This window comes from Rhipicephalus microplus, chromosome 2 (genome assembly GCF_043290135.1).
Source record: "Rhipicephalus microplus isolate Deutch F79 chromosome 2, USDA_Rmic, whole genome shotgun sequence".
NCBI classification, from domain to species: Eukaryota; Metazoa; Arthropoda; class Arachnida; order Ixodida; family Ixodidae; genus Rhipicephalus; species Rhipicephalus microplus.
The window spans coordinates 49767039-49788441 of NC_134701.1; the positions used below are offsets into that span (position 1 = coordinate 49767039).

At 44.6% G+C, this 21403-nt stretch overlaps 1 protein-coding gene across 1 annotated transcript in view; it reads left to right on the top strand.

Moving 5' to 3' along the window:
• The window catches only part of LOC119169094 (mediator of RNA polymerase II transcription subunit 30), a 79803-nt gene that overhangs the window by 43843 nt on the left and 14557 nt on the right, over positions 1 to 21403 (top strand). The window contains exons 3-5 of the mRNA XM_037420186.2: positions 359 to 526; positions 5149 to 5265; positions 17183 to 17277. Coding sequence (XP_037276083.1) covers positions 359 to 526; positions 5149 to 5265; positions 17183 to 17277 — 380 coding nt within the window. The remainder of the gene's footprint in view (positions 1 to 358; positions 527 to 5148; positions 5266 to 17182; positions 17278 to 21403) is intronic.

Here is a 21403-nt window from a genome sequence, read left to right on the forward strand (position 1 = left end):
TTCTAAATTAACAAGTACATTTCGTGCTTGCTCCAATTTTTTAGACGTATATACTGCACGCTTTAGGACTGTGACGAAATATTTCGTACGCCCTCGCGAAATTTCTGTGGAATTGGCGCGCCCTTTTCTCGTGGCCTGTAAATCGCGAAAAAAAGTGCACAAATTATGCGAGTAACTGTAAATGCAGTAAGTGTTGCAGCATAAAAAAAAGAACACTGTTATTAACAGGAAAGGTACTCCTACATTCTTCTTCAATAGGGGGGAATTTTTTTGTGGATGTTGGAAATATGTTTCGTTTTCACCGTGGAAAGTTCCTTTAAAGCGGGCTCCTAAGGATTGACTTGTCTTCTTGGCACAGCCGCCAACTGGGGTAGCAACCAGCATGCAGGGCCAGGAGGAGCGCCGCATCAAGCTGCAGGACACACTGCGCAATGTCGGGCTGCTCTTCAGGAAGCTCCATCGGGTGCACAGCATCTGCAGTGACCAGAGTGCAGCTGTGGCCAGCAGCCAGTATACGCCCATCGAGGTTGGTGTGTTTCTGGCAGCGGCAGTGGCAACTATCGCAGAAGCTATGTCTCCGAAGGCCACAGGCCTAACCCTTCAAACTTCTGCTATATTTTCTTTAAAATATCACGGCTCTTCGCTCATTGTGTGCCAAAGGTTCAACCGTAGGTTTCATAAGTGAAACTAATTCTTTGAAAAAGTAATACTGAAATGTGGGCTAGTTGGTTTTGCTGAATACTGAACCTTTAGGGCACACACACGAGGACACAGACGTAAGGATTACAAGGACCACACTGGTTCCTGTAATCCTTTTGTCTCTGTCCTCGTGTGCATACACTAAAACTTCAGTAATTCTTCGAACATGACAAGGAGGTGTCTTGTGAGCACCGTATTTGCGGTGCAAATGGCAGTTGGAGCTAGAAGTGAGCAAGTGATACTGTAAAGTGTGAGTTCCCATTTTATTTTGCACAGAAGCATCGATTCCACCAAGTTCTTAGGTGTCCCATGCAGTTACTGCTGATTATTGCACTATGATTCCAAACTTTGTTGTGGTTCAATGACAGCACCACTCTTGCTCATTTCCATCTGCCCTTCTCTTTCGTAATTACAATTGGTGTTTTAAGTACATAGGTGAACTCTAACAAGTTTGATGCCATTAAATCGTGAATATATCAGGGTATAGTAGTACCCACAGTACCCATTGGCATTACAATATAGAACACAGTAATTTAATAAAGAATACAGATTCCAATGCATCAATATTACAAATATAACGCAATTCACAATCGCCTTACGAAGTGATACATGAGATATAAAGCAAGTATATTGTACAGTTTTGTCCTTACGCAACCGCGTGAGTGCACTGCTGGAGACCCAGCTGTGAACTTGGGATTGCTTCATGAGAAGTGCTACTTCAGAAGACAACCTATTCCACTGCCTTATCATCCTGGGAAAAAATTACATTTTAAATGTGTCAGTCTGGCAACTTACCTATTTTATCTTATGGGAACAATGAAGTCGCTGTGAAATATAGTCCAGCTAACAAAACCCTAAAATTTATTCACTCGAGAAATTGCTGGTTCCAACATAGAGGTGATTGACACAGCAGAGCAGGGGCTTTAATTGGTCCCGTTTCAGACCTTAAATTTGGGCAGAAAGTCCAAAAAATGAGACACCGAAGATTTTTAGTACACGACATTACAGATGTTCTTAGAGGTTGACATCTAGATACGTGGCAGATTAGAAAGTCCGAATTCGAAAGCCAGATGAGTTGGGGCTCCCCAGAAGCTGGAGAAGAAGGAAAAATGGAGAAAATAGCGTCTGTGCCTTTCACGTGTAAAGTATTGTGACACCACATTGGTTGCACCAAATTATGTAAACAAATACAACTCGGCCTCTGCATCACCTTGTTCTCAATAGAACGACTCGGAACGCCATCCCTCAAGCACTTCAACAACTTATCAAAAAAAAAAAAAAAAAACACATTCATGTTCTTATCTTATAAGAATGTGTTTAGTGATCCTCTGCTACCTTTTTTTGTAATTTCACTTCGAGAGAGAAGTGAACGTTATTTCACTTTGAAGTATTCAAAAAATATTAAACTAATATTCAACAACTAGTACTCTCTGAAAAATATTCTATTCGATTTGCACTCCAGCTTTAAAATTCGAATTCGCTTCACACCCACAATTTCACTATTCACTCAGCTCTACTGTTTTGCAATAGCATAACACGCTTTTCCAGAGTATAACTTAGTAAATAAATACTTCAAAATTGTAAATACAAAAAATACATTTGTTAAATTGAGTTTTTAAGATCCCTGACCTTCCTCAAGTAAACTACATTTCTAAATTTAAGTAAACTACATTTTAAATATATATTGTTAGTCTCAATACCACACATTTCCTCCTTGTTATTGTTTCTCTATTATGATAGCTGGGCATGCGTTTTGCACTGGCTTTTATGGGCGCGTGCTCCAGAAGCTTATTTCTGTGGCCTCAGCAATTATTTTGCCCATTCTGAAATGGCCCAGGCCAGCACCGTCGCTTATACAGTTACACCTGGATATAACAAAATTGATAAATTCCCGAAAAAATTTGTTATAAAGAAGATTTTGTTATATGCAGGTTCGTTAAGAAAATTTGGAAAATAAATGTGCAAATAAAACAAAAGGGGGACTGAAGGTAAAGCTAACCCAAAACACTCATTTTACAGTAAAAAAGTACGTTATTATTGCAACAGGAATTGTATATATACTCGGCAGGTTTTCGCTGTCACCTTCGTGTTTCGTAACAAGTCCAAATTGATAACATGCCCCCGCGCATTGCGTCGTAACTCTTGAGCGAGTAAAAGCACACGAGCGCTGTAGCAGAGATCAGATGAGTCTTCTCATCCCTATCGCCTGCAAAGTGCATAAAATAACATCTTCCACGTGTTAGAACTGCCGTGGAATGCTCAAACAGAAAGTAAAGCACCCATCTTGAACGAACATAAAACAACCTGGGGAGGGGGGTAGAGGGATCGCTCGAGTACGAATAATGAACTTGGATTTTAAGGGCTGTCGCGATCGCTGGCGCGCTTGCTATCTCGGCAAGTATCTGTGCGGTTTCATCGTGAAGCAACTGTTAGAAACGAGCACTTCTCCCTGGAACAGCCGCATTTGCTCACACCAGTGTTTTATAGTAGTTCCGTGATATCATGTCCAAGAGAGTGTGGGGTCTCCAAATGGTGAGCGAGCGCCATGCTCTTGGAGTGACGGACACAGTAGATGGGTTTGTACCGACCAAACAACAACACACATTTATTTACCTAGTTTTAGAAGCGATGATATCGTCAGCCGGATTACTATAACATCAATCGTGATCAACACGCTAAGACATCCTTACACAATATTAAACAACACTCAACAACATGGCAAACTAGGCGGTGTCGCCAACGCCTGACTCACCACGTGGGCCCACCGCAGACGGCCCACGGTGCCGTCCACGGCAGACCCACCGCTGGAGCCAACCGTCCGCGCTACCGTCCCTCGCCAAGAGAGAGCAGTTTATTTCGTGCTCGCCGCCGCCAAGGCTCGCCGCCAGGCGTCTACGCCGGCGCTAAGGTTTGCTAGTCATGATGATGATGGTGGCGATAAACACTCACAAGCACGATGCCACCTACCGCTCAATAGTTGTGACCCCTAAATGTGGCTTTTGTGCGAGACACAAGCATTGAGGCACAAACAACCTTACAGGGGATGTCAGCACCCCCACAAGAGTTGGCTGCCAGCCTTAGTTGATAAAACATTACAATTAATCGCTATCGCGTTCATTGAATTGCATTCAACGCGGCGTAGTGTTGCCAGAACTAATCGGCCAATCGCGAAAGCTATCAGCCTATGAACTCGCGGCGTGGCGCGAGACGGGAAGCGCGTGACGAGTCGACCTCCAAAGGTCCATTGTCACAGAGGTCTCGGAGAGTTTCCATGAGCGTCTAATCTGACATCCCCTCGGTGGGGAGAACACGGTTGTCTGAAATTAAGAAAAGTGACAGTTTCATTGCAAGGGCGAAGCAACGAATGCATTAGCAATAACTTGGAATGTAACGCTGAGCAAGCAGATCGAAACGTGCAGCGCGCTGCTCACGCACAAATGACACATGAAAACAACACACACAGGAGACAGAAGTGAACTAACGACGTTTAGCACTAGACGCTTAACGTGCTGTTAAAAAAAAAACTAGCACGAAACGTAATCACAGGTACAGATATGAGAATGAACTAACACGTACCCCAGTTGTTACTTTGCTGTGCTTGAAAAGCGCACTTTCTTCGCAAGCGGCGCCTGTCAGCGAGCGAAGTGATCTTTGTGTGCCCGGCAATTAAAGGCAATCGTTCCGGTCAAAGTTGAAGGCACGCAATTCTCTCCATCGAAGGATAAACACGTGCGTGCAAACATTTACGAGATTTCCTTTTTAATAGATTTACTAGATTTTTTTGGGGGGGGACAAACTCGCGCATGGGGCGGTGACAACGGAGGCAATGCCGGCTGGTACGGTGCTGGCCCGCCTGCCCGTCTCGCGCTCACCTGCTCAAAATAACAAGCACTCGCTCTCACCTGGTGCACCGCCGCTTCGCGCTTCGTTGGCGGCGGAGCAGCCGCGGAAGATGCATGCTCGGGGCGAAATGCCAAAATGCAGTGTGAAATTTCTAGATTGTTCGTGAATAAAATTCGTTATATCAAGGTTGTCTCCCACTGTTTGTTATATAGAAGTCGCAAATACATGTGCTTCTATGGAGAAACGGCAGGGAATTGAAAAGATTCGTTATGTGCAGGAATTCATTTAATGGAGGTTTGTTATAAGCAGTTAACTGTATTGATTCAAATGGTATGATGCATTCTGCAAGTCCTCAAAACGTACTGCACACTGAACTCATAGGCAAGTCTAATGAATGCTTATCAAAGTTTCGAACTGTTGACACGGCATAAGTAACCTACATTGATCCTTGTGTAGTGAACATCAAACAAGGAAGCAGTTGGATAGTTGCACACTCATGTTTTTTTCTGCAGTAGGAGCCAGTTGCTGGTGAGGCAATTTCAGCTTGTTCACACAAGCTGTAGCACAGTTAACCCTGACAATTCGTGTTTTCTTCCCAACGTGTAGCCTGACGTGACACTTCAGAGTCTGGTGCCCATGATGGACGACCCAAAGCCTAGTGAGGAGAAGAAGCCTTCGGAGGCCACACGTGCACACCTTGAGGAACGGGCACGTCTCACGGAGGTGTGTAGCACATGTGGCCTTTCATTGCGCAATCAACTACTGTATCGGTGGTACAAGCGATGTCATGGTAGCATGCTCTTCAGGAATTTATAACAAGTGATAGACTGTTGATTCTGAGAAGAAAAATGTAGATCTGCATTCCTATATTTCCGCATGTTGTAAGGCACCTACCGAAGTCTTGCCCCGCTTCCTGCTCTTATGAATTCTGCCACACCAACTGACAAGCCAAATGCGCCAAGCTAAACGCGCCAAGCCAAACGCGCCATGCAACGCTGGCTGCAGGTGTCTCCACATCACGCGCTGGACAAGGAAGGCTGGTGGTTTTTCGAGGAGCAGCTCGAGGCGAGACGCAGGAGAAGTTGACGAGGTTTTGACCAGTGAGCTCACAACCTTTGTGTATTTAGTTGACGGGCACAAGTTCGCTATTAATAAATAGCTGTTTTAGCTTCCGGCACTGTATTTGTTCGTTACAATATGAATGCTGCAGTGGACTGTTGATCCAGTTAGAGGTGTTCATACAAGGCGGCGATGGCATTCTTTGGATCCCAAAACACAACCTTGCAGATTTGCAGAACCTGTTGCTTATGTGTCAGTGTAGGACAATAGTAATGAACAGATGATGACAGTGGCAGCTAGCGAGTCATCCCATCATTTATGTTCTCATCTAGCTTTCACAGTAACCAGAGTATGTTCACTCACATCTGCGGCTAAAATTAGCAACAGTGCCTTTTAAAACCATGGCAGAGATTGAGCAGCACATACCTTATTTACTTGCGTAATCTTCGCACTCGCGTTTTTCTTGCACTCCCCCGCATTTCCCTATGAAAATGTGCTTTTTTTTTTTTCACTAGTACGTATAGCACAGCCGAAAATTGCAGCCGTAATGTCGTCTTCTCCTTCCCTCCACTGATGATGATAGCACACAACAGCTTCTCTTCTCTCGTCGGCAATTCTCTCGTCGGATAATGCAATTACAGCATGCGACAAACCTTTGTAACTCCACTCACAGTGGGCGGATTTTTAAAATTTTGCGATGTTGAATTCGTGAGGCAATAAGCTCTTCTAGTGAATTCATTCCATAGTTACTTGAAAAAGTGTTTCAGGGACCCTTTAACGCATTTTGTTCGACAGGTGTCATGACGAAAGCGAACCCATTCGGCGATAATAGTGTGTGCTGGTCCAATATACTGTGTGCGTGTTTGTGTGCGTGCATGTGTATGTAACAAAACCTATGAATAAGTATGCACTTAGCGGTTGAAAGGTGCACTAGGAGCCAGATTTCGCTATCGCATTCAACTCTTAAAGGCGAAGCTTAAGGGTCCCTCAATTTTTACTACCTCGAAGAATAGGTCTATTGTAGCAATTTTGTTCCTTCGAAGAGAAGCAAAATGCACTTACGAGGGCACACAAGCTGAAAGGAACCACTCTGTCAATAAGCGGGGATTACTCAAGCAAAGTTCATTTGGAAAGAAAACTGGTGGCATTTGCCAAAGAGTTCAAAGAAACATTCAGGCTTCACTTCAATAAGCTGGTTATAGGGGCCCAAACATTTATCTACTATTCTTCCAGTGATGACGTAGAACCATTGCAATAACAATCAAAGCCTTCTGTTCGATGTCTAGGACACAATCGGCTACAATTGGTCTTTATTGCTGTAAACTGTCGGGCAATAAAAGTATTAGAAAGATGCGTTTTTACACCTTGTATGTAGCTACTACGAATGCCAATATAATTTTCGGCACGGAGTTGTAACTTGATGACAGTGTTTACAACGTAGAAGTGTTTCCTTAACATATTATTGTCCATCGCAAAGGTAGCGATGCGTGCGGAGGGGGAGTTTATTGGTTGATAACAGATTAAAAAGCGTGCCCGTATCAATTACCAGCCTTCAGTACGAAGCTGTGTGGTGTAAAATTGAGCTGTCACAACTGCCACATGTTGCGGTGGGCTGTTTTTATCAGCCGCCTAACTCCAACAGTGCGCAGCCATTAGAAGCTTTGTCTGAAGCACTGGCTATGCTAAGAATGGAATGTATAGTACTAGTAGGCTATTTTAAGCTTCCGGATGTTGACTGGGTAAGTCATGCTTCCGTCTTACGCTCACGGTCCGGCTTGTACTTAGCACTAGAAGAGCTCATTAGGGAGCGCGCATTGCATCAGTTCGTTGCATCTCCTACTAGGTGAACTGTGCAATGTGCTAACATACTAGATCTTGTTTTTTGTGATCATGCCGCTTTCTTAAGGTCAGTGACAATTAGGACTGGGATTAGTGATCATGAGGTAGTTGTTGGAAGTTTGGTTTACCCAAATTTAAACTTAAAGAAAATGTCTCTGTGTACCATTTATTTTCATGAAAACGGAAACTATGAAGTGATATTCTCCAAGCTTACTTCATTTTTCACCGAGTTAAAAGAGTGTTCTTCGATTGTGAATATCACCGGTACTGTGGCGGCTGTACTTCCGATAGAGGCGGAAATGTTGTAGGCCCGTGTACTCAGATTTGGGTGCGCGTTAAAAATCCCCAGGTGGTCGAAATTTCCGGAGCCCTCCACTACGGCATCTTTCATAATCATATGGTGGTTTTGGGACGTTAAACCCCACAAATCAATATCACCAGTCTTTGGGAACTTTTTAAAACCGAGCTTGCTAGTTTTGTTAGTAATCAAGTACCTTTCAAAGTTATTTCTGAAAAATGAAGAGCTAACAAACACTGGATTACTTCAAGCCTAAAAAGATAATTAATAATAGAAGTCGCACTTTCAGGCATTTTTGTTTACCAAGAACTGCTCATATTCAAGAAAAACTCGCTGAGTTAAGTGGGCTGCTAAAAAACAATTAAGAGAAGCAAAATATAGCTTTTTTGTTTCCCTGGAAAAAAAACTGATTACTAATTTTAAGAAAGTATAGAAATATGTTAAATCGAATAAGGTGGACTTTGTTGGCACTTCATACATAACTGATGATCAACCTTTTCTGAAGATACAGAGAAGGCAGCCTGTTTAAGGGGGTATGCTACTCGGAGACACTTTTTTTTTAATATTCACCCTAGAGCAATGAAACTTGAGCTGTTTATGGAACTTTTTATGCTGATTTCAAATATATAATTAGTTTTCTTGCAAGTTGCGTACTTTTAGCTCTGCAGCATGAAAAAGTGAAAACCTTAACCCAACGCCCCCCCTCTTTTCATCCCTGAACTCCCATATTTTTTTACCATTCATAGTTCATAATGTTTGAAATAAAGTATAGAATGAAAATAACTTATTAGGAAGCACATACAAAATATGTAATAGGCATGAAAAATAATAGACGTAAAAAGTCTATATCTTACCTACCCTAGTAAAGGTTTACATACAATTTTTCTTTAGTTTACAAAAAAAGTATGGAAATTTAAACTAGATTATTGCATTTGTCATCCTTTGGAAAAAATTTGGGCAAAATTTCGTGCAGATCCGAGCACTAGATGTGCCCAAAAAAGGAGGGGCACATTGAAAAAAATGGCAAACTTTGTGTTTTGAGGAAAACGAGTTTTGAAGTTAAAATTGAGTTTTGGTTTATGAAAGATATCATTGAGTCTGATGAAATTTGACAACCAAAAAGAACAAGCCTTCTTGTAGTGGGCACTGCCACTAAAATACGCAAGCACCGTAAGTTTGTCCCTCTCGGCTTTTTCGAGGCGAATCTTCACAGACATTTCGCTCACAGACAGGGCCATGAAATGCTCGCCAAACTTTCGCTCCATCTGGCAGAGCCATGTGCCAACTACAAGCTAGGAAGAAGTTTAACAGGACTGAGAAATCCAAACTAAGTCCGGTGTCATGCCATTTTGCGGCCATGTTTGTGCCACATACCGTTGTACATAATGGCAATGTCGTCCCTGCTAAGTTCCCTCACTGCGAGCTCTTTCGACCTCACAAGATTGGCGTTGACGTCATCCATTGCCGCATCATAAACTTTCTGGCTGACGGGTGTGAATGACTTTTGATGCATTGACTTTTGCACGCCAACTACTGCCGCAAATCAGACCAGCAGCTCGTAGCCTATTCCTACAGAGCCTGCCGCACAACGGCTTTCACTTGCGAGCAATGACTTTTTTCATTCATAACGGAGATAATTACACGAGAAAAGCATTGTTCAGCTGGGCTGCTCGACAAGACATGGACCCCGCAATGGGCATCACAGCACATACAGGCCCGCAGTGGCCAATGGCGGTCCCCCGATCCGTACCACGTAATAAGCCAGTCGCGGCACGTGAAAACTGCGCTGAAGCGTGCTTGTTTTTATTATTTCTTGTGCTGCATCATTGAGGGAAACTGTTATTTGAAGAGTGAGGCTCGACTCTTCGGCTCATGCGATCAACAATGGTGAGTGGCGGCGCATTATCGGCGGCAAGGTGCTCGAAGACTGCACACTTTGGACCTTTTAACAGGCACATTGTGCTCTTTAGATGCAATTTTAAAGCATTTACAGTTAAGTCCCGACCTCTATTTTTTTCATAACAGTAGAGGTAATAATCCTATCAAAACAGGCAAAAATAAAAAAATTGGTAATTTTGAAAAAAAAAAAATGCTTTTTTCGACCTGCATCTCCCCTTAAACCAACATTTTCAGGTGGTGTTTTTTAAACCATTTCAAGGTGAAATGCCATATACGACACCCCAGGGATTGCAACCTATGGATAACATTGTGTGTGCACTGTGCTTAAATGACTTAAACAACCAAACTCGGTTCTGGGACTGGATGCCATTTCTAATAACGTGTTGAAGAGGTGTGCAAGAAGTTTAGCATCGTTTTTAGCCGTCTTATTTTCGAAATCGCTAGAAGATCAGGAACTGCCGTCTGAATGGAAGCTAGCAAGTGTTGTGCCAATATCAAAGTGTCCAAACAAAAAACAATGTTGCCAACTACTGGCCAATTTCTTTGACCAGCGTATGCTGTAAAACTCTTGAACGCGTTATATATAGGGGTACAGTCGAGCCCACATATAACGGCCCCACTTAAAACGAACTTTCACTTAAAACGAACAATATCCGCGTGACTATGAAAATATACATTGGTTCAATGGCACAAAATCGCACTTACTATGAACGTCTCCGAACGCCACTGATCGGTTACAGTGAACGGAGTCTGCACTCTGTCGACTTCCCAGGAACCAACTTCGACCATCGATCAGGCATTGGCGAGGTGCCCATGCATTCTTATTGTTAAATGCTGACCCTGCCTCCGCACCCCTCTAGTTGCCGCTCTCCCCCACCGCTTTTTGTTACCCACCCCCCTGTCCTTTGTCCTCCCCGCCCTCCAGCTACTCTGAGCACCCCGCATCGCCAGACAAGGCCTGTGTTTCCACACTGCTACCTATCTTTCGAAGACCGGTCAGCCATCTACCCTGTTTTTGATCGCTGGTACTGTCGTTGGCATCGTGACCTGGAGTGACTAGACCATTTGCCAACATCATCAGCCACCGACTGTATACTATCGTTTGCGTCTAGTGCACGCGCGTACGCTACCCCACTAACTCTGATGATTTGCGAATCGTTTCATGTTGAACCGCACTTGAAGAGAAAAAAAAAATAAAACTGTGGCGGAGAGTTCTCCATTCTCAGTGCAGAGTTATGAAGCGTGGAAGCTTGGGCAAGTTGGTAAGACATAACTTAATGCAGGAACAGCATAACCTAGAAGTAGTTACTTCGTAACTACAGAAGCAAAAAAAAAAACAAGTACAGAAAAGAGCGCTGACTTTCAACAAAGATTTAATATCGCAGCGGTGTACCTATATAGACGAAAAAATATAGGTGCATAAGTGAGAGGGAAATCGTTTTGCACTGCGGCGCCGCTTCTTGGTCATGTGACCCACTGAATGCTTCCTCAATGCTCTCCGCTGGGCACGGTAATTTTGAAAGAGCCGTGCCGAACGAGCATCAAACTCCACAGAAAACGATATACCTAACATACTACGATCATTTTTGTTTTTGATAGACTAGGTTTTTGATTGACTAATGTAGTTTGATATATCCATCTACCGGTCAATTTTACTTCGTTACAACAAGGTTTAAAATGTATGGTTCTCAATGGAGCTTTAAAAGGGGATTTTATTTACTTTGTTATATTCATTATTTTGTTATATTTCATTATGTTACAACGAGGTTTGAGTGTATTATGGTTCTGCATACATGATAATTTGTGTTGAAATGTCTCATTGCTTCAGTAGCCTACATTTATTCTACACATAGTCTTGCTTCTGCACTCCTCAGACACGTAGTTTTTCTCTGTAACAACAAAAAAAAGGTGGTGGGCGGGAGGAAAGAAAAGCTTTCTTTGATTCATGTGTCTTGAAAGCTCATATCTATAAACTTTCACCTATCAACGGCTGCATAACTACAGTTAGACCTGGATATAACGAGATTGACGAATTCCTGAAAATTGTCGTTATAAAGAGGATTCAGTTACAGTAGGAAAATGGGAAAAAGAAAGGCACAAATTAAACTAAAAGGTAACTGGAAGCATAGCTCAACCAAAACACTTATTTAGTGGTACAAAACAGCGCTTTCTATACAATTATATGGACACTCTCGACGGGTTCTTGCTGCTGCCGCCATGTTGCATAACAAGTGCCAATCAATAACATGCCTCTGCGCATCGTAACTTTTATGAGCGGGTAGAAGTGTGCAAGTGTAGCTGAAGCAGAGATCAAATGAGCCGGCCCATCTTTATCGCCTGTAGGGCGCATGCAATAACATCCCGCCGCTTGTCATTTAAAACTGCCCTTGAATGCTCAAACAGAAATAAAACCACCCGTCTTGAACAAGCATGAAAAAAAATGAAGGGGGGGGGTCACTCAAGTAGCAACAGTGAACTTTGAAACTAAGGGGCCGATCGCTGGCACGCGCCTTATCTCTGCAAGTATCAGTGTGCATTTAACACGAAGAGACTGTGTGAAAAGAGCACTCCTTCCGAGAGTGGCCGTATTTGTTTACAGCGTTTTGTAAGAGTTATGCGATATCAGACCTAAAGAGCTGGCTGCCAGCTTTATTTCACATAAGATTACAATTTGTTGCTATCACTTTCATTGCATTGTATTCAACGTGCTGTGATGCTGCCAGAGCTAATCATTTAATAGCAAAGGCTAACGTTCTTTGATCTTGCGGCACAAGACGGCATGCCGCGAGACGAGTTGACTTTCATAGGTCATCGTTGTCACCGTAGTCTCGGGGAGTACTGTCAGTGCCTAATTTGACATCCCCTCAGCAGTAACTATGTGGTTTTCCGCATTAAAAAAAAACAAAGAAGCAAAGCTGAACATTGTCGGGGCCACTCCATGCGCGCTCATTGAAACTATATGTCCATTCGATTCAGTCTGCATTTCTTGAACTGGTTCATGGTTGTGCCGTCTGGGTGCCGTGGTCATGCATGGGATGTTTGAGCAAGTGCAGCAGCAAGAGGACACAGAAACTAATATGAGAGTGCAGATGTCGTGCAAGCCTTATGCTACTAGTTGGCTGCTTCGAAGCTGTGATTCGTAAAAGACGGCGTCGCTTACGTTGCCTGGCATGTGCAACTACTGAAAAACGTTCGCTGTTGCATTTGTTGGACGCCACTAAAACAGGCACGATTGATATCAGCTGCGTCGTCTGCTGCAGCTGCAGCCACCTTGTGCTGCACAGACTTTGTCATACCTCACGAGCAGGTGTAGAAAACTCGGGAACTTGTCTTGCACAACAGCTGCACTTTTCGGAAACAAATACTGTGGTGCCGCCGCCACCGTGTTGAACTCGTGAAACGAATGCCAAAGTACAGTGCCTTAGTACACAGCGTCAAAACCGAAGAGCGCACAACACTAGTACTACCACAGAAAACTATTCGGTAAAGCGTACTCTATACAGTCAAATCTCGTTACTACGAACACCGAATTAACGATTTTTTCAGATTTACGAATATTTTGAAAATCCCCGCCAGATTGCTTATATATTTTCAATGTAAAAATATTTCAGAACAACGAATTTCAGTACAATGTATATTTCAGAATAACGTGCATAATTTATTTGCTCGCCTATACGCAAGGAACATCAGTATTACGAATTTAGTTAAAAGTAGCAGCACCGCAACTCTCGCGTAGCGCAGTAGCCGCTGTTTTTTTCCATGCACGGAAGCTATCATCATCACCGTCTTGAGAGCCGACTGCTAGCGCCACCACACAGGTATAGTTTGATGTGTGGCAGCTTAGCAGGCCTAGCCTCGTTGCCTCGTTCTTTGTCGTGCGTCCTTCGTGCCACGCACGTGTGAAGTCTGCTGCGTTTTGTTGTCGTTCTTTTTTTCTTAGCTTTCTGCAAAGTGTTTCGAGACCCAACGATGAATGCACCAGGTGACAGCGCTAAGAAGAGGCGAAAGCAGTTTTCCCTGCAAGAAAAGGTGGATTTGTTGAGGGAACTTGACTCGGGCAAAAAGGAAATCGACCTCTGCAGGGAGCGTGGCATTGCCCTGTCGACTGTCGCGACCATTTGGAAAGACAGAGAAAAGATTCGGAAGCTTCACCGATAGTCACAACTTGCACCTACGAGGAAACGGTTGCGCCTGGGAAATTTTCAAGATGTCGACCAAGCTGTGCTGACCTGGTTTAAAGATGCCGGCTGCAAAACATCCCAGTGTCTGGCCCAATGCTTCAAGAAAAAGCCCGCGAGTTCGCCGACGCACTTGAAGTAACTGGGTTTGATGCAAGTGTGGGTTGGCTTTTTCGTTTTCGCCAGAGAAACGGCATAACCTGGCAGGTAGTCTCAGGTGAAGAAAAGGCTGCGGACAAAGAGGGTGCAGATTCCTGGCGGAACGATCGTTTCCGAGAGGTGGCAGAGTCGTACTACTCTGAAGACGACATTTTCAACGCGGACGAGACCGCGTGCCTCTACCAGCTCTTGCCAGATCGGACGATGCACTTCAAAGGTCAGCAGTGTAAAGGAGGCAAGAAGTCGCATCTCCGCGTGACGGTCTTGCTCTGCTGCAATGCGTCGGGCACGAAGAAAATCAAGCCGCTTGTCATTGGAAAATACGCAAAGCCTCGCTGCATGAAGAACGTCGTATCCCTACCGTTCGACTATTGTGCGAACAAGCGTGCCTGGATGACAAGAGAATTGTTTTCGCAGTGGCTCATCAAACTCGACGAACAAATGAGGAAAGAAAATAGAAAAATTCTTTTGATCGTCGACAACTGTTCAGCCCACATTGTGAATGTTCGCTTGATGCACGTTCGCCTGGAGTTTCTGCCACCGAGCAACACGTCGTTGCTGCAACCACTAGATCAAGGCATCATAAAGAGTGTTAAGGCGGAATTTCGCAAGCGCCTTGTGCAGCGTTTTATTATAAATCTCCGCTTAAAGCAGCCGACATCAGTCAACGTTCGTCAAGCGGCGGAAATGCTGACGGGAGCTTGGGGGAACGTGAAGACGTCAACAATCCGTAACTGTTGGCGAAAAGCAGGCCTAATCAAGGCGCTTGCCCAAGTTGAAGACAACCTGGAAGAGGACCACAGCAACCCAGGAGACCTGTGGACTGAGGTTGAGGAACTGTTGCGCACGTCTCTTCCTTCGACGACTACGTGGAGAGCGACAGCGCAGCACTAACGTCGGCGGACATGACAACCGAGGAGATTGTCAACAGCGTTCGCGACGTCTCCAGTGACGACGACGACGACCCGAAGGAAGAAGACTCTGTATCACCGAACACTGAAGAGGATGAGACCATATCGCACTCGGATGTTTTAGTGCACATGAACAAAGTCCGCACCTACATTGGTCTGTGCAGTGATGTGCCCGATGAGGTGCTGTGTAAGGTGGAAGGTGTTAAGGGGTACTTAATCAGCCGTTTGTGCTCCACGCGTCAGAAGAAAATCACAGATTTCTTCAAATAAAGAACGTTTGAAGTGTGTGTAATTTTTTTTGTGTGTGTTTGCTTGTCGGCGCACACGGCAACTGCCAAGGTACGTCATGTTCGCTCCTAGGTTTGACCTCTTGCTTACAATCGAAGTTTTTCATTACAGCGATATTTCAAAATAACGTACGAGTTGCAACGGTCCCACTTAATTCGTTATATCGAGATTTGACTGTATGCAGCGCGGTTTCACATATGTGATGCAACTAAAAGCGTAACAACGCAAAGGGGCATCACCTGTGTCACTTGAAAGCCAAATCGGGCGATTTTTGAGCGTGTCTTGATAATAATGCTTTCATGTTCCTGAGACACTCTTGTCACACACCTGATAGCTGGAATGCTCAATAAATTTGAAAATAATTTTTAATTACCGAAAAACCATAATGCCAGAACCCAACCAAGTGTGCTTCTACATATGACGTAATCATTTGCTCGTACCTGCCTGATTTCACATAATGCCTGCCAGATGGCACTAGCTGTCCATGCCGTCGGCCACGATCGGCTAAAACGCTTACACTGTTATGGTGAAGATATTGTGAATCGTGTGTGGCTCACAATGCAACACCGCTTGGCACCTATCGCACGCCCACCAACACGGAAAAGAAAATCGCACGCTCAACCAAGGAAGCGCCGGCCAAACCCACACAATCTGTAGCAGACACGCAGTCGCTGCAGTGGCACATCAGTTCTTCACTTCCGCCAGGCAAAATTCAACGTCACATGCACAGTGTTGCCATTATTTCTGGCAAGGGAGGTGAGCGTTTCGAGGCAAGCTAGAAAATTCATTTGAAAAGAATCTTCGAAATTCTCAAGCTTGCGATTTGGCGTGAATGGCACAAACGTGCAAATGAACATACCCTGGGAATTTCATATGAAATCCATTGACCCCGATAAAATGCCCGAGTTTGCCTTTAAAGGGCAGTTCAGAGACTTAGCAGCTGTCTACAAGTGGCGCTGCAAACACTAAAGTAGAATTTTTTTTAGATGGAAGGAGGGGAAAGAAAAATCCGCGTGTGCTCCCACGGTGGCAAGAACGGCAGCAACGTTGGCTCGAGGGGTGCAGGCCTTACTGCTCTTCGCCTTGCGCACACCTCTACATAATAGCGATTGCTCAGTCTCGCGGCGGAGTCGCCGGGGCCACAAGTATGCCGTGCGCGCCGCCACTGCTTCGCGCCTTGTTGGCGGCGGAGCAACCGCAGAAGATGCATGTGCATGACAAAACGCGGAGCGAAATTCCTAGATTATCCACGGCGAAAATTTGTTTTATAAAGGATGTCTCCTGTTGTTACTTTGTTACATAGAGGTCTCAAATACATGTGCTTCTATGGCTTAACAGCAGGGAATTGGAATACTTCGTAATATTAAGGAATTCATTATATCAAGGTGTGTTATAAGCAGGTTTAACTGTATGTTGATTTTTTGGCATTTCGAGCCAAAACAAAAACATTAACACCAGTAACTTGTTTGCTGACACTTATGTCTGCAATTTTCAGCATGCGGTTTTTGTGAAAGTTTTGACTTCATCATCGATAATTTTTAGCATTTTCTTTAGTTCAAAGCCGGACACCTATTATAATTTAGTCAAAAAGATTGGATTATAACACGTAACATCGTTTGTTGCAAGCCTACCGGGCTCATTATGCCTAGCAGAAGAAAAGATAAGCTTTGCACGCAAACCACAAAGCTTACGCTTCGTCCTTCATGCTTATTTGTTTTTATGCACTCTCTGCTTTTATAGATATTTACCGTACAAATAATAATTGATAATCACTGTAGTGCAATGCTTATCCACAGAAAAGGAATGCATCTGTGAGTGGAATGAAATGGGTAAAATTATCAGGCAAAAGTTGGAATTGTTCGACAAAGAAGGGGTGCAGTCCGGGACATAAGCGGTAAGCTTTATTGTGCACTGCACACACAGTAGGCTGGCTTGGAAGTGTGCTACTGTACCTTGACATTTGCCAACCTGCACACTGCAGCCCTGTGCTCTCTTTGCTCTATTTGCAGCAAGTGGTGCTGAAGAACCGTCAGCTTAAAGAAGTCATAGATGCCCTTCGTAATATCATCTGGGAGATCAACACCATGCTGGCCATGCGTAAAAGGTGAGCTCTTGCAAATGGGATGTCATTTATGAATTTCTAACTGCCTGGGATTACTGTGTCTGTTGTGTTATAATACCAGAACTCTTAGGTATTTCACAAAAGCTAATGTTGTAGGCATTCCTCTTGTGTAAATATAACATCAACAGCTGGCACTTATATTTAAACCGTGTTAGATTCAAAAATAAAATTAGAAACAACATACCGATACTTGTGCTTTTTTCCTGCTGTATAAAAAAACAGCCTGTTAATATTGGCCTTTGCTTGTGCTCTCCGAAGCTTAGCTGTATAAATGATGGCGTACTAAAGGTTTTTCTCTAAAAAACAAATTCGTATGCAATCCTTAGGGCAATGTAAGAAGACAGTAGTCTATGGTGGAAACCTCGTGCCTTTGAGACCCTTGCCCCCGAATGCAGAGATGTTACTTGACGCTTGCTTGACTTGAGCCAGTCTCAAGACAACCTTGCCGCTTGCCATAAATCATTCTTAATCTTGCGGACGACTTGATGGCAATCGGGCTTGATCAAACTCGGGTCACGTTTCAAGTCTGCTGCGGCGCTAGCTTGAAACAGACGTGTGTTATTTCAACATGGCCGCTTCTTGAATGGACGTGGCATGAAGGTTGTGCGCTTTTTGAGCTCGCATGCTACGCCTTGGATGTTGCATTTTTATGAGGTGCATCACCTGCCGAAGTTGGCATAGCCCATCTTACCGTATTTTCACGCGTATAACCCGCACCAAAAACCCCAAAATTTTAGTGGCAAAGTGGAGGAGCGGATAAGCGGGGTTTTCCTATAGTGCTGCTTCACAGCAATGTGTGTTGTGCTGTGAAGCCCCTTAACAGTGTAGCGAAGGCTACGGAAGCGGTTCCCGCAAATTCGTGTTGCTCCGCAAGTAGCACGGCAGCTTGCGGCCGATTTTGGTTTCGCTTGCTTGCATCGTTGAAGCGTTTAGAAAAACATTTGGAGAGAGACAATTCGATTGTTCACTGTAAAATCTCAATGTCACACCACAAGTATATTTTTTGGACGTTCGCGAAAGAGATAGAGATATTATCAGTAAATTTATGTACTACTTTTTGATGCGGTAGCAGGCATGCATTTCGGTCTGTTGTTTCCAGGGTGCTGTTACAGTGTACTAGAAGGGGTAGTGCTAAGTCGTGGAAGCCTAAGTCGATCTGTTCTGTCACCATGAGTAGCGTACGGCGGCAGTCCTTCACGGCACAGCAAAAGCTTAAGATCATTGCCGTCGCTGAGGAATTCGGAAATCGCGAAGTGGGAAGACGGCGCGATGTGGACGAGTCCTGCGTGCGACTGTGGAGAAAGAAGAAAGAGAGCCTACTAGCCGCGCATCGCGACCGTAGGTCATTTCGTGGCCCCAAGACTGGTGCCTACCCTGAGCTGGAGGCGGAGCTAGTAAAGTTCATCGAAGATGTGAGAAGCAGGGGTCACGCCGTATCGACCGAGATGGCCCAAGTGGAAGCGCGGCGTCTTTCGAGGGAGCTAGGCCTACCTCACGAGTTTCGTGCGAGCCACGGATGGCTGCACCGCTTTATGAAGCGGCAAGGGCTCCCAATCAGATGGCAGACTACAATATGTCAACGCTTGCCAGCTTCTTATGAGGAGAAGCTGCCCAAGTACCAGAGATATCTAATTGGCCTGCGAAAGCAGCACAATTACATTTTCTCGCAAATCGGCAATGCGGATGAAACTCTTGTTTATTTTGAAATGCCGTTGGACACAACGATTGAGAAGACGGGCAGCAGTTAGGTGAGCGTGCTGACCGGCGGAAACACGAAACTGGCATCACAGTCTTGCTTTGTGCCCTCGCCGACAGCACACGCAACTGCGACCGTACGTCATCTTGAAAAGGAAAACTCTACCAAAGATTCATTTGCCTGCCAGTGTGGTGGTGCGCGCACACGAGAACGCGTGGATGAACAGTGACTTGTTCGTAGACTGGATCAGGACGGTATGGGAGAAGAGGCCCAGTGCGATGCTCGCAAAGAGGTCCATGCTCGTTCTTGACCCGTTCTGCGGCCACACAGCTGAGGAAGTGAAGGACCGCCTTTCACGCAACGCCACCGACTTAGTTGTTATACCCGATGGAATGACGTCAATGTTGCAGCCTCTAGATGTGTCGCTTAACAAGCCCTTCAAAGCGCATGTCAAGCGCTATTACGCCGAGTGGATGGCCGAAGGCCTCTGCGACGTGACGCCAACAGGACGAGTCTGAAGGCGTGATATTGCCCTATTCTGCAAGTGGATTGTCGAAGCATGGAAGGCCATTCCAGGTGAGATGGTGCAAAAAAGTTTCAAGAAATGTTGCATCACAAACAACATAGATGGAACCGAAGATGGCCTTGTGCATAACAGTGAGGACTGCAGCTCAAGTGATAGCTCTAGCGAGAGCAGCGACAGTGAGTGAATTGTGACTGGCCTTGCAGACAGCGTAATCTGCTTGCTAAATAAAGCTTTTTCTGTCTACATATGTGCTATGTTGCTTTAGCAGTAGCTTTTGTACAGCCTTTCCTATATATAAAATTTGCGGGCAATACGCGAGGATTTTTTTTTTTAGTGAGCTGAAAGTGGGGGTGCGGATTATATGCAGAGGCGGGTTATATGCGCAAAAATACAGTATGTGACCAGGGAAATCCTATGGAGCTGGACGAGGAACGATTCCATGCTCGCATTATGCAGTCGACAGTGTGTCCCGCAGTCGGCAAAGTAACCCTGCTCATCACAAGGCACTGCTGATACGCTTCCCACAGATGGCGGAATTTCATAGGATTAATGAAGGGTGGCCGAATTACATGGAATGCATTGTTTGCGCACACACGTGCATTAAAAACCCTGGCAGTGCAAATGGTGAAGTGTTCGCACTGCAGTACCTAACAGTCATAACTATTTCCACTCAGTGCTCATATTTCTCTCGAATATAGAACATATGGCAGATCACAATAATAATGATCCAAGTGAGCCAGTCATGCATAACATGTTGCGCTTATTAGTTTTGTGGTGCTCTCGCTTTTCTCTTTCCATTTCTGCTTATACCAGGATTTCTTTAGCTGCAGCTGGTGATTCTGTAATTGTCATTGTAGCAATTGACAATTTCTTTCCATGTTTAATTTTTTTTGCACTCAATAATGCGCTTCCACTCCCTCGCAAGAGCACACTCGACATACGATAGACTGCCTTCCTAGTGGACATTTTTCGTCTTTTCTGTCTCGTCTGGTGCAGCGGTGTGTGGGGCGAAAAAGGTGCCAGGCATTCATTTGCAGCGCAAAGCTACAAAAGTTTTATAAGCATTTAAAAAAAAAAAAGAAGAAGCTGCTTCTGGTCACCCACTGGTAGAAATGTTAACGTTTTCTTTGGACTTCCTCATAGCTGTGTGTTACAGAGGCATGAATGAGCCCTTCGTTCATGTCACAGGCCTCTGTTCTTTTCATTGTTCTCGACAAAGTTTCCAGCAAAGCATTCCCCCCCCGCCCTGCCCCTCAACAACATACAGAACAAATTTGTACCCCCTCCCCAAACACCCTATCCATGGAGAATCAGGGGCAAGGGTACTCTCATGTTGATCCAAAGATCACGGGTGCAATCTTGTGGGCGGCTGTCACATTTCGGTGGAGACAAAATGGCACAGGCCCTTGTACTGTATGGTGTCAGTGTAGAGAGAGAAACGAGAAAAAAGGAAGGCAGCGAGGTTAACCAGATGCTAGTATCTGGTATGCTACGCTACGCTGGTGTAGGAGAATAGAAGGTTGAAAGAGAGCGAGAGGTAAAAAATAAATAAGAACAAAACACAGACACACGTGCAAACAAAATCAATCCATTCAGAGTCGTTCCAACAGGCCAGTAGTTCGCAAGAAGTTCCAGTAGTGCTTGCACGGCCTTCTGTGATGATGAGTCTAGAAATTGGCGAAGTATACATTCCTCTGACAGCAGCTGGTTATCTAACTTGTTGAGTGTATTAGAAAGGTATTGTCTTTGTCTGTTATATTCATGGCACAGGACGTATCGAATTTTCTCTTCATCACCGCAGTGTGCACAGACGGGGGTGTCGGTCATCCCTATGCGAAATGCGTACACACAGGTAAACCCGACGCCCAACCGTAATCTGCACAGAA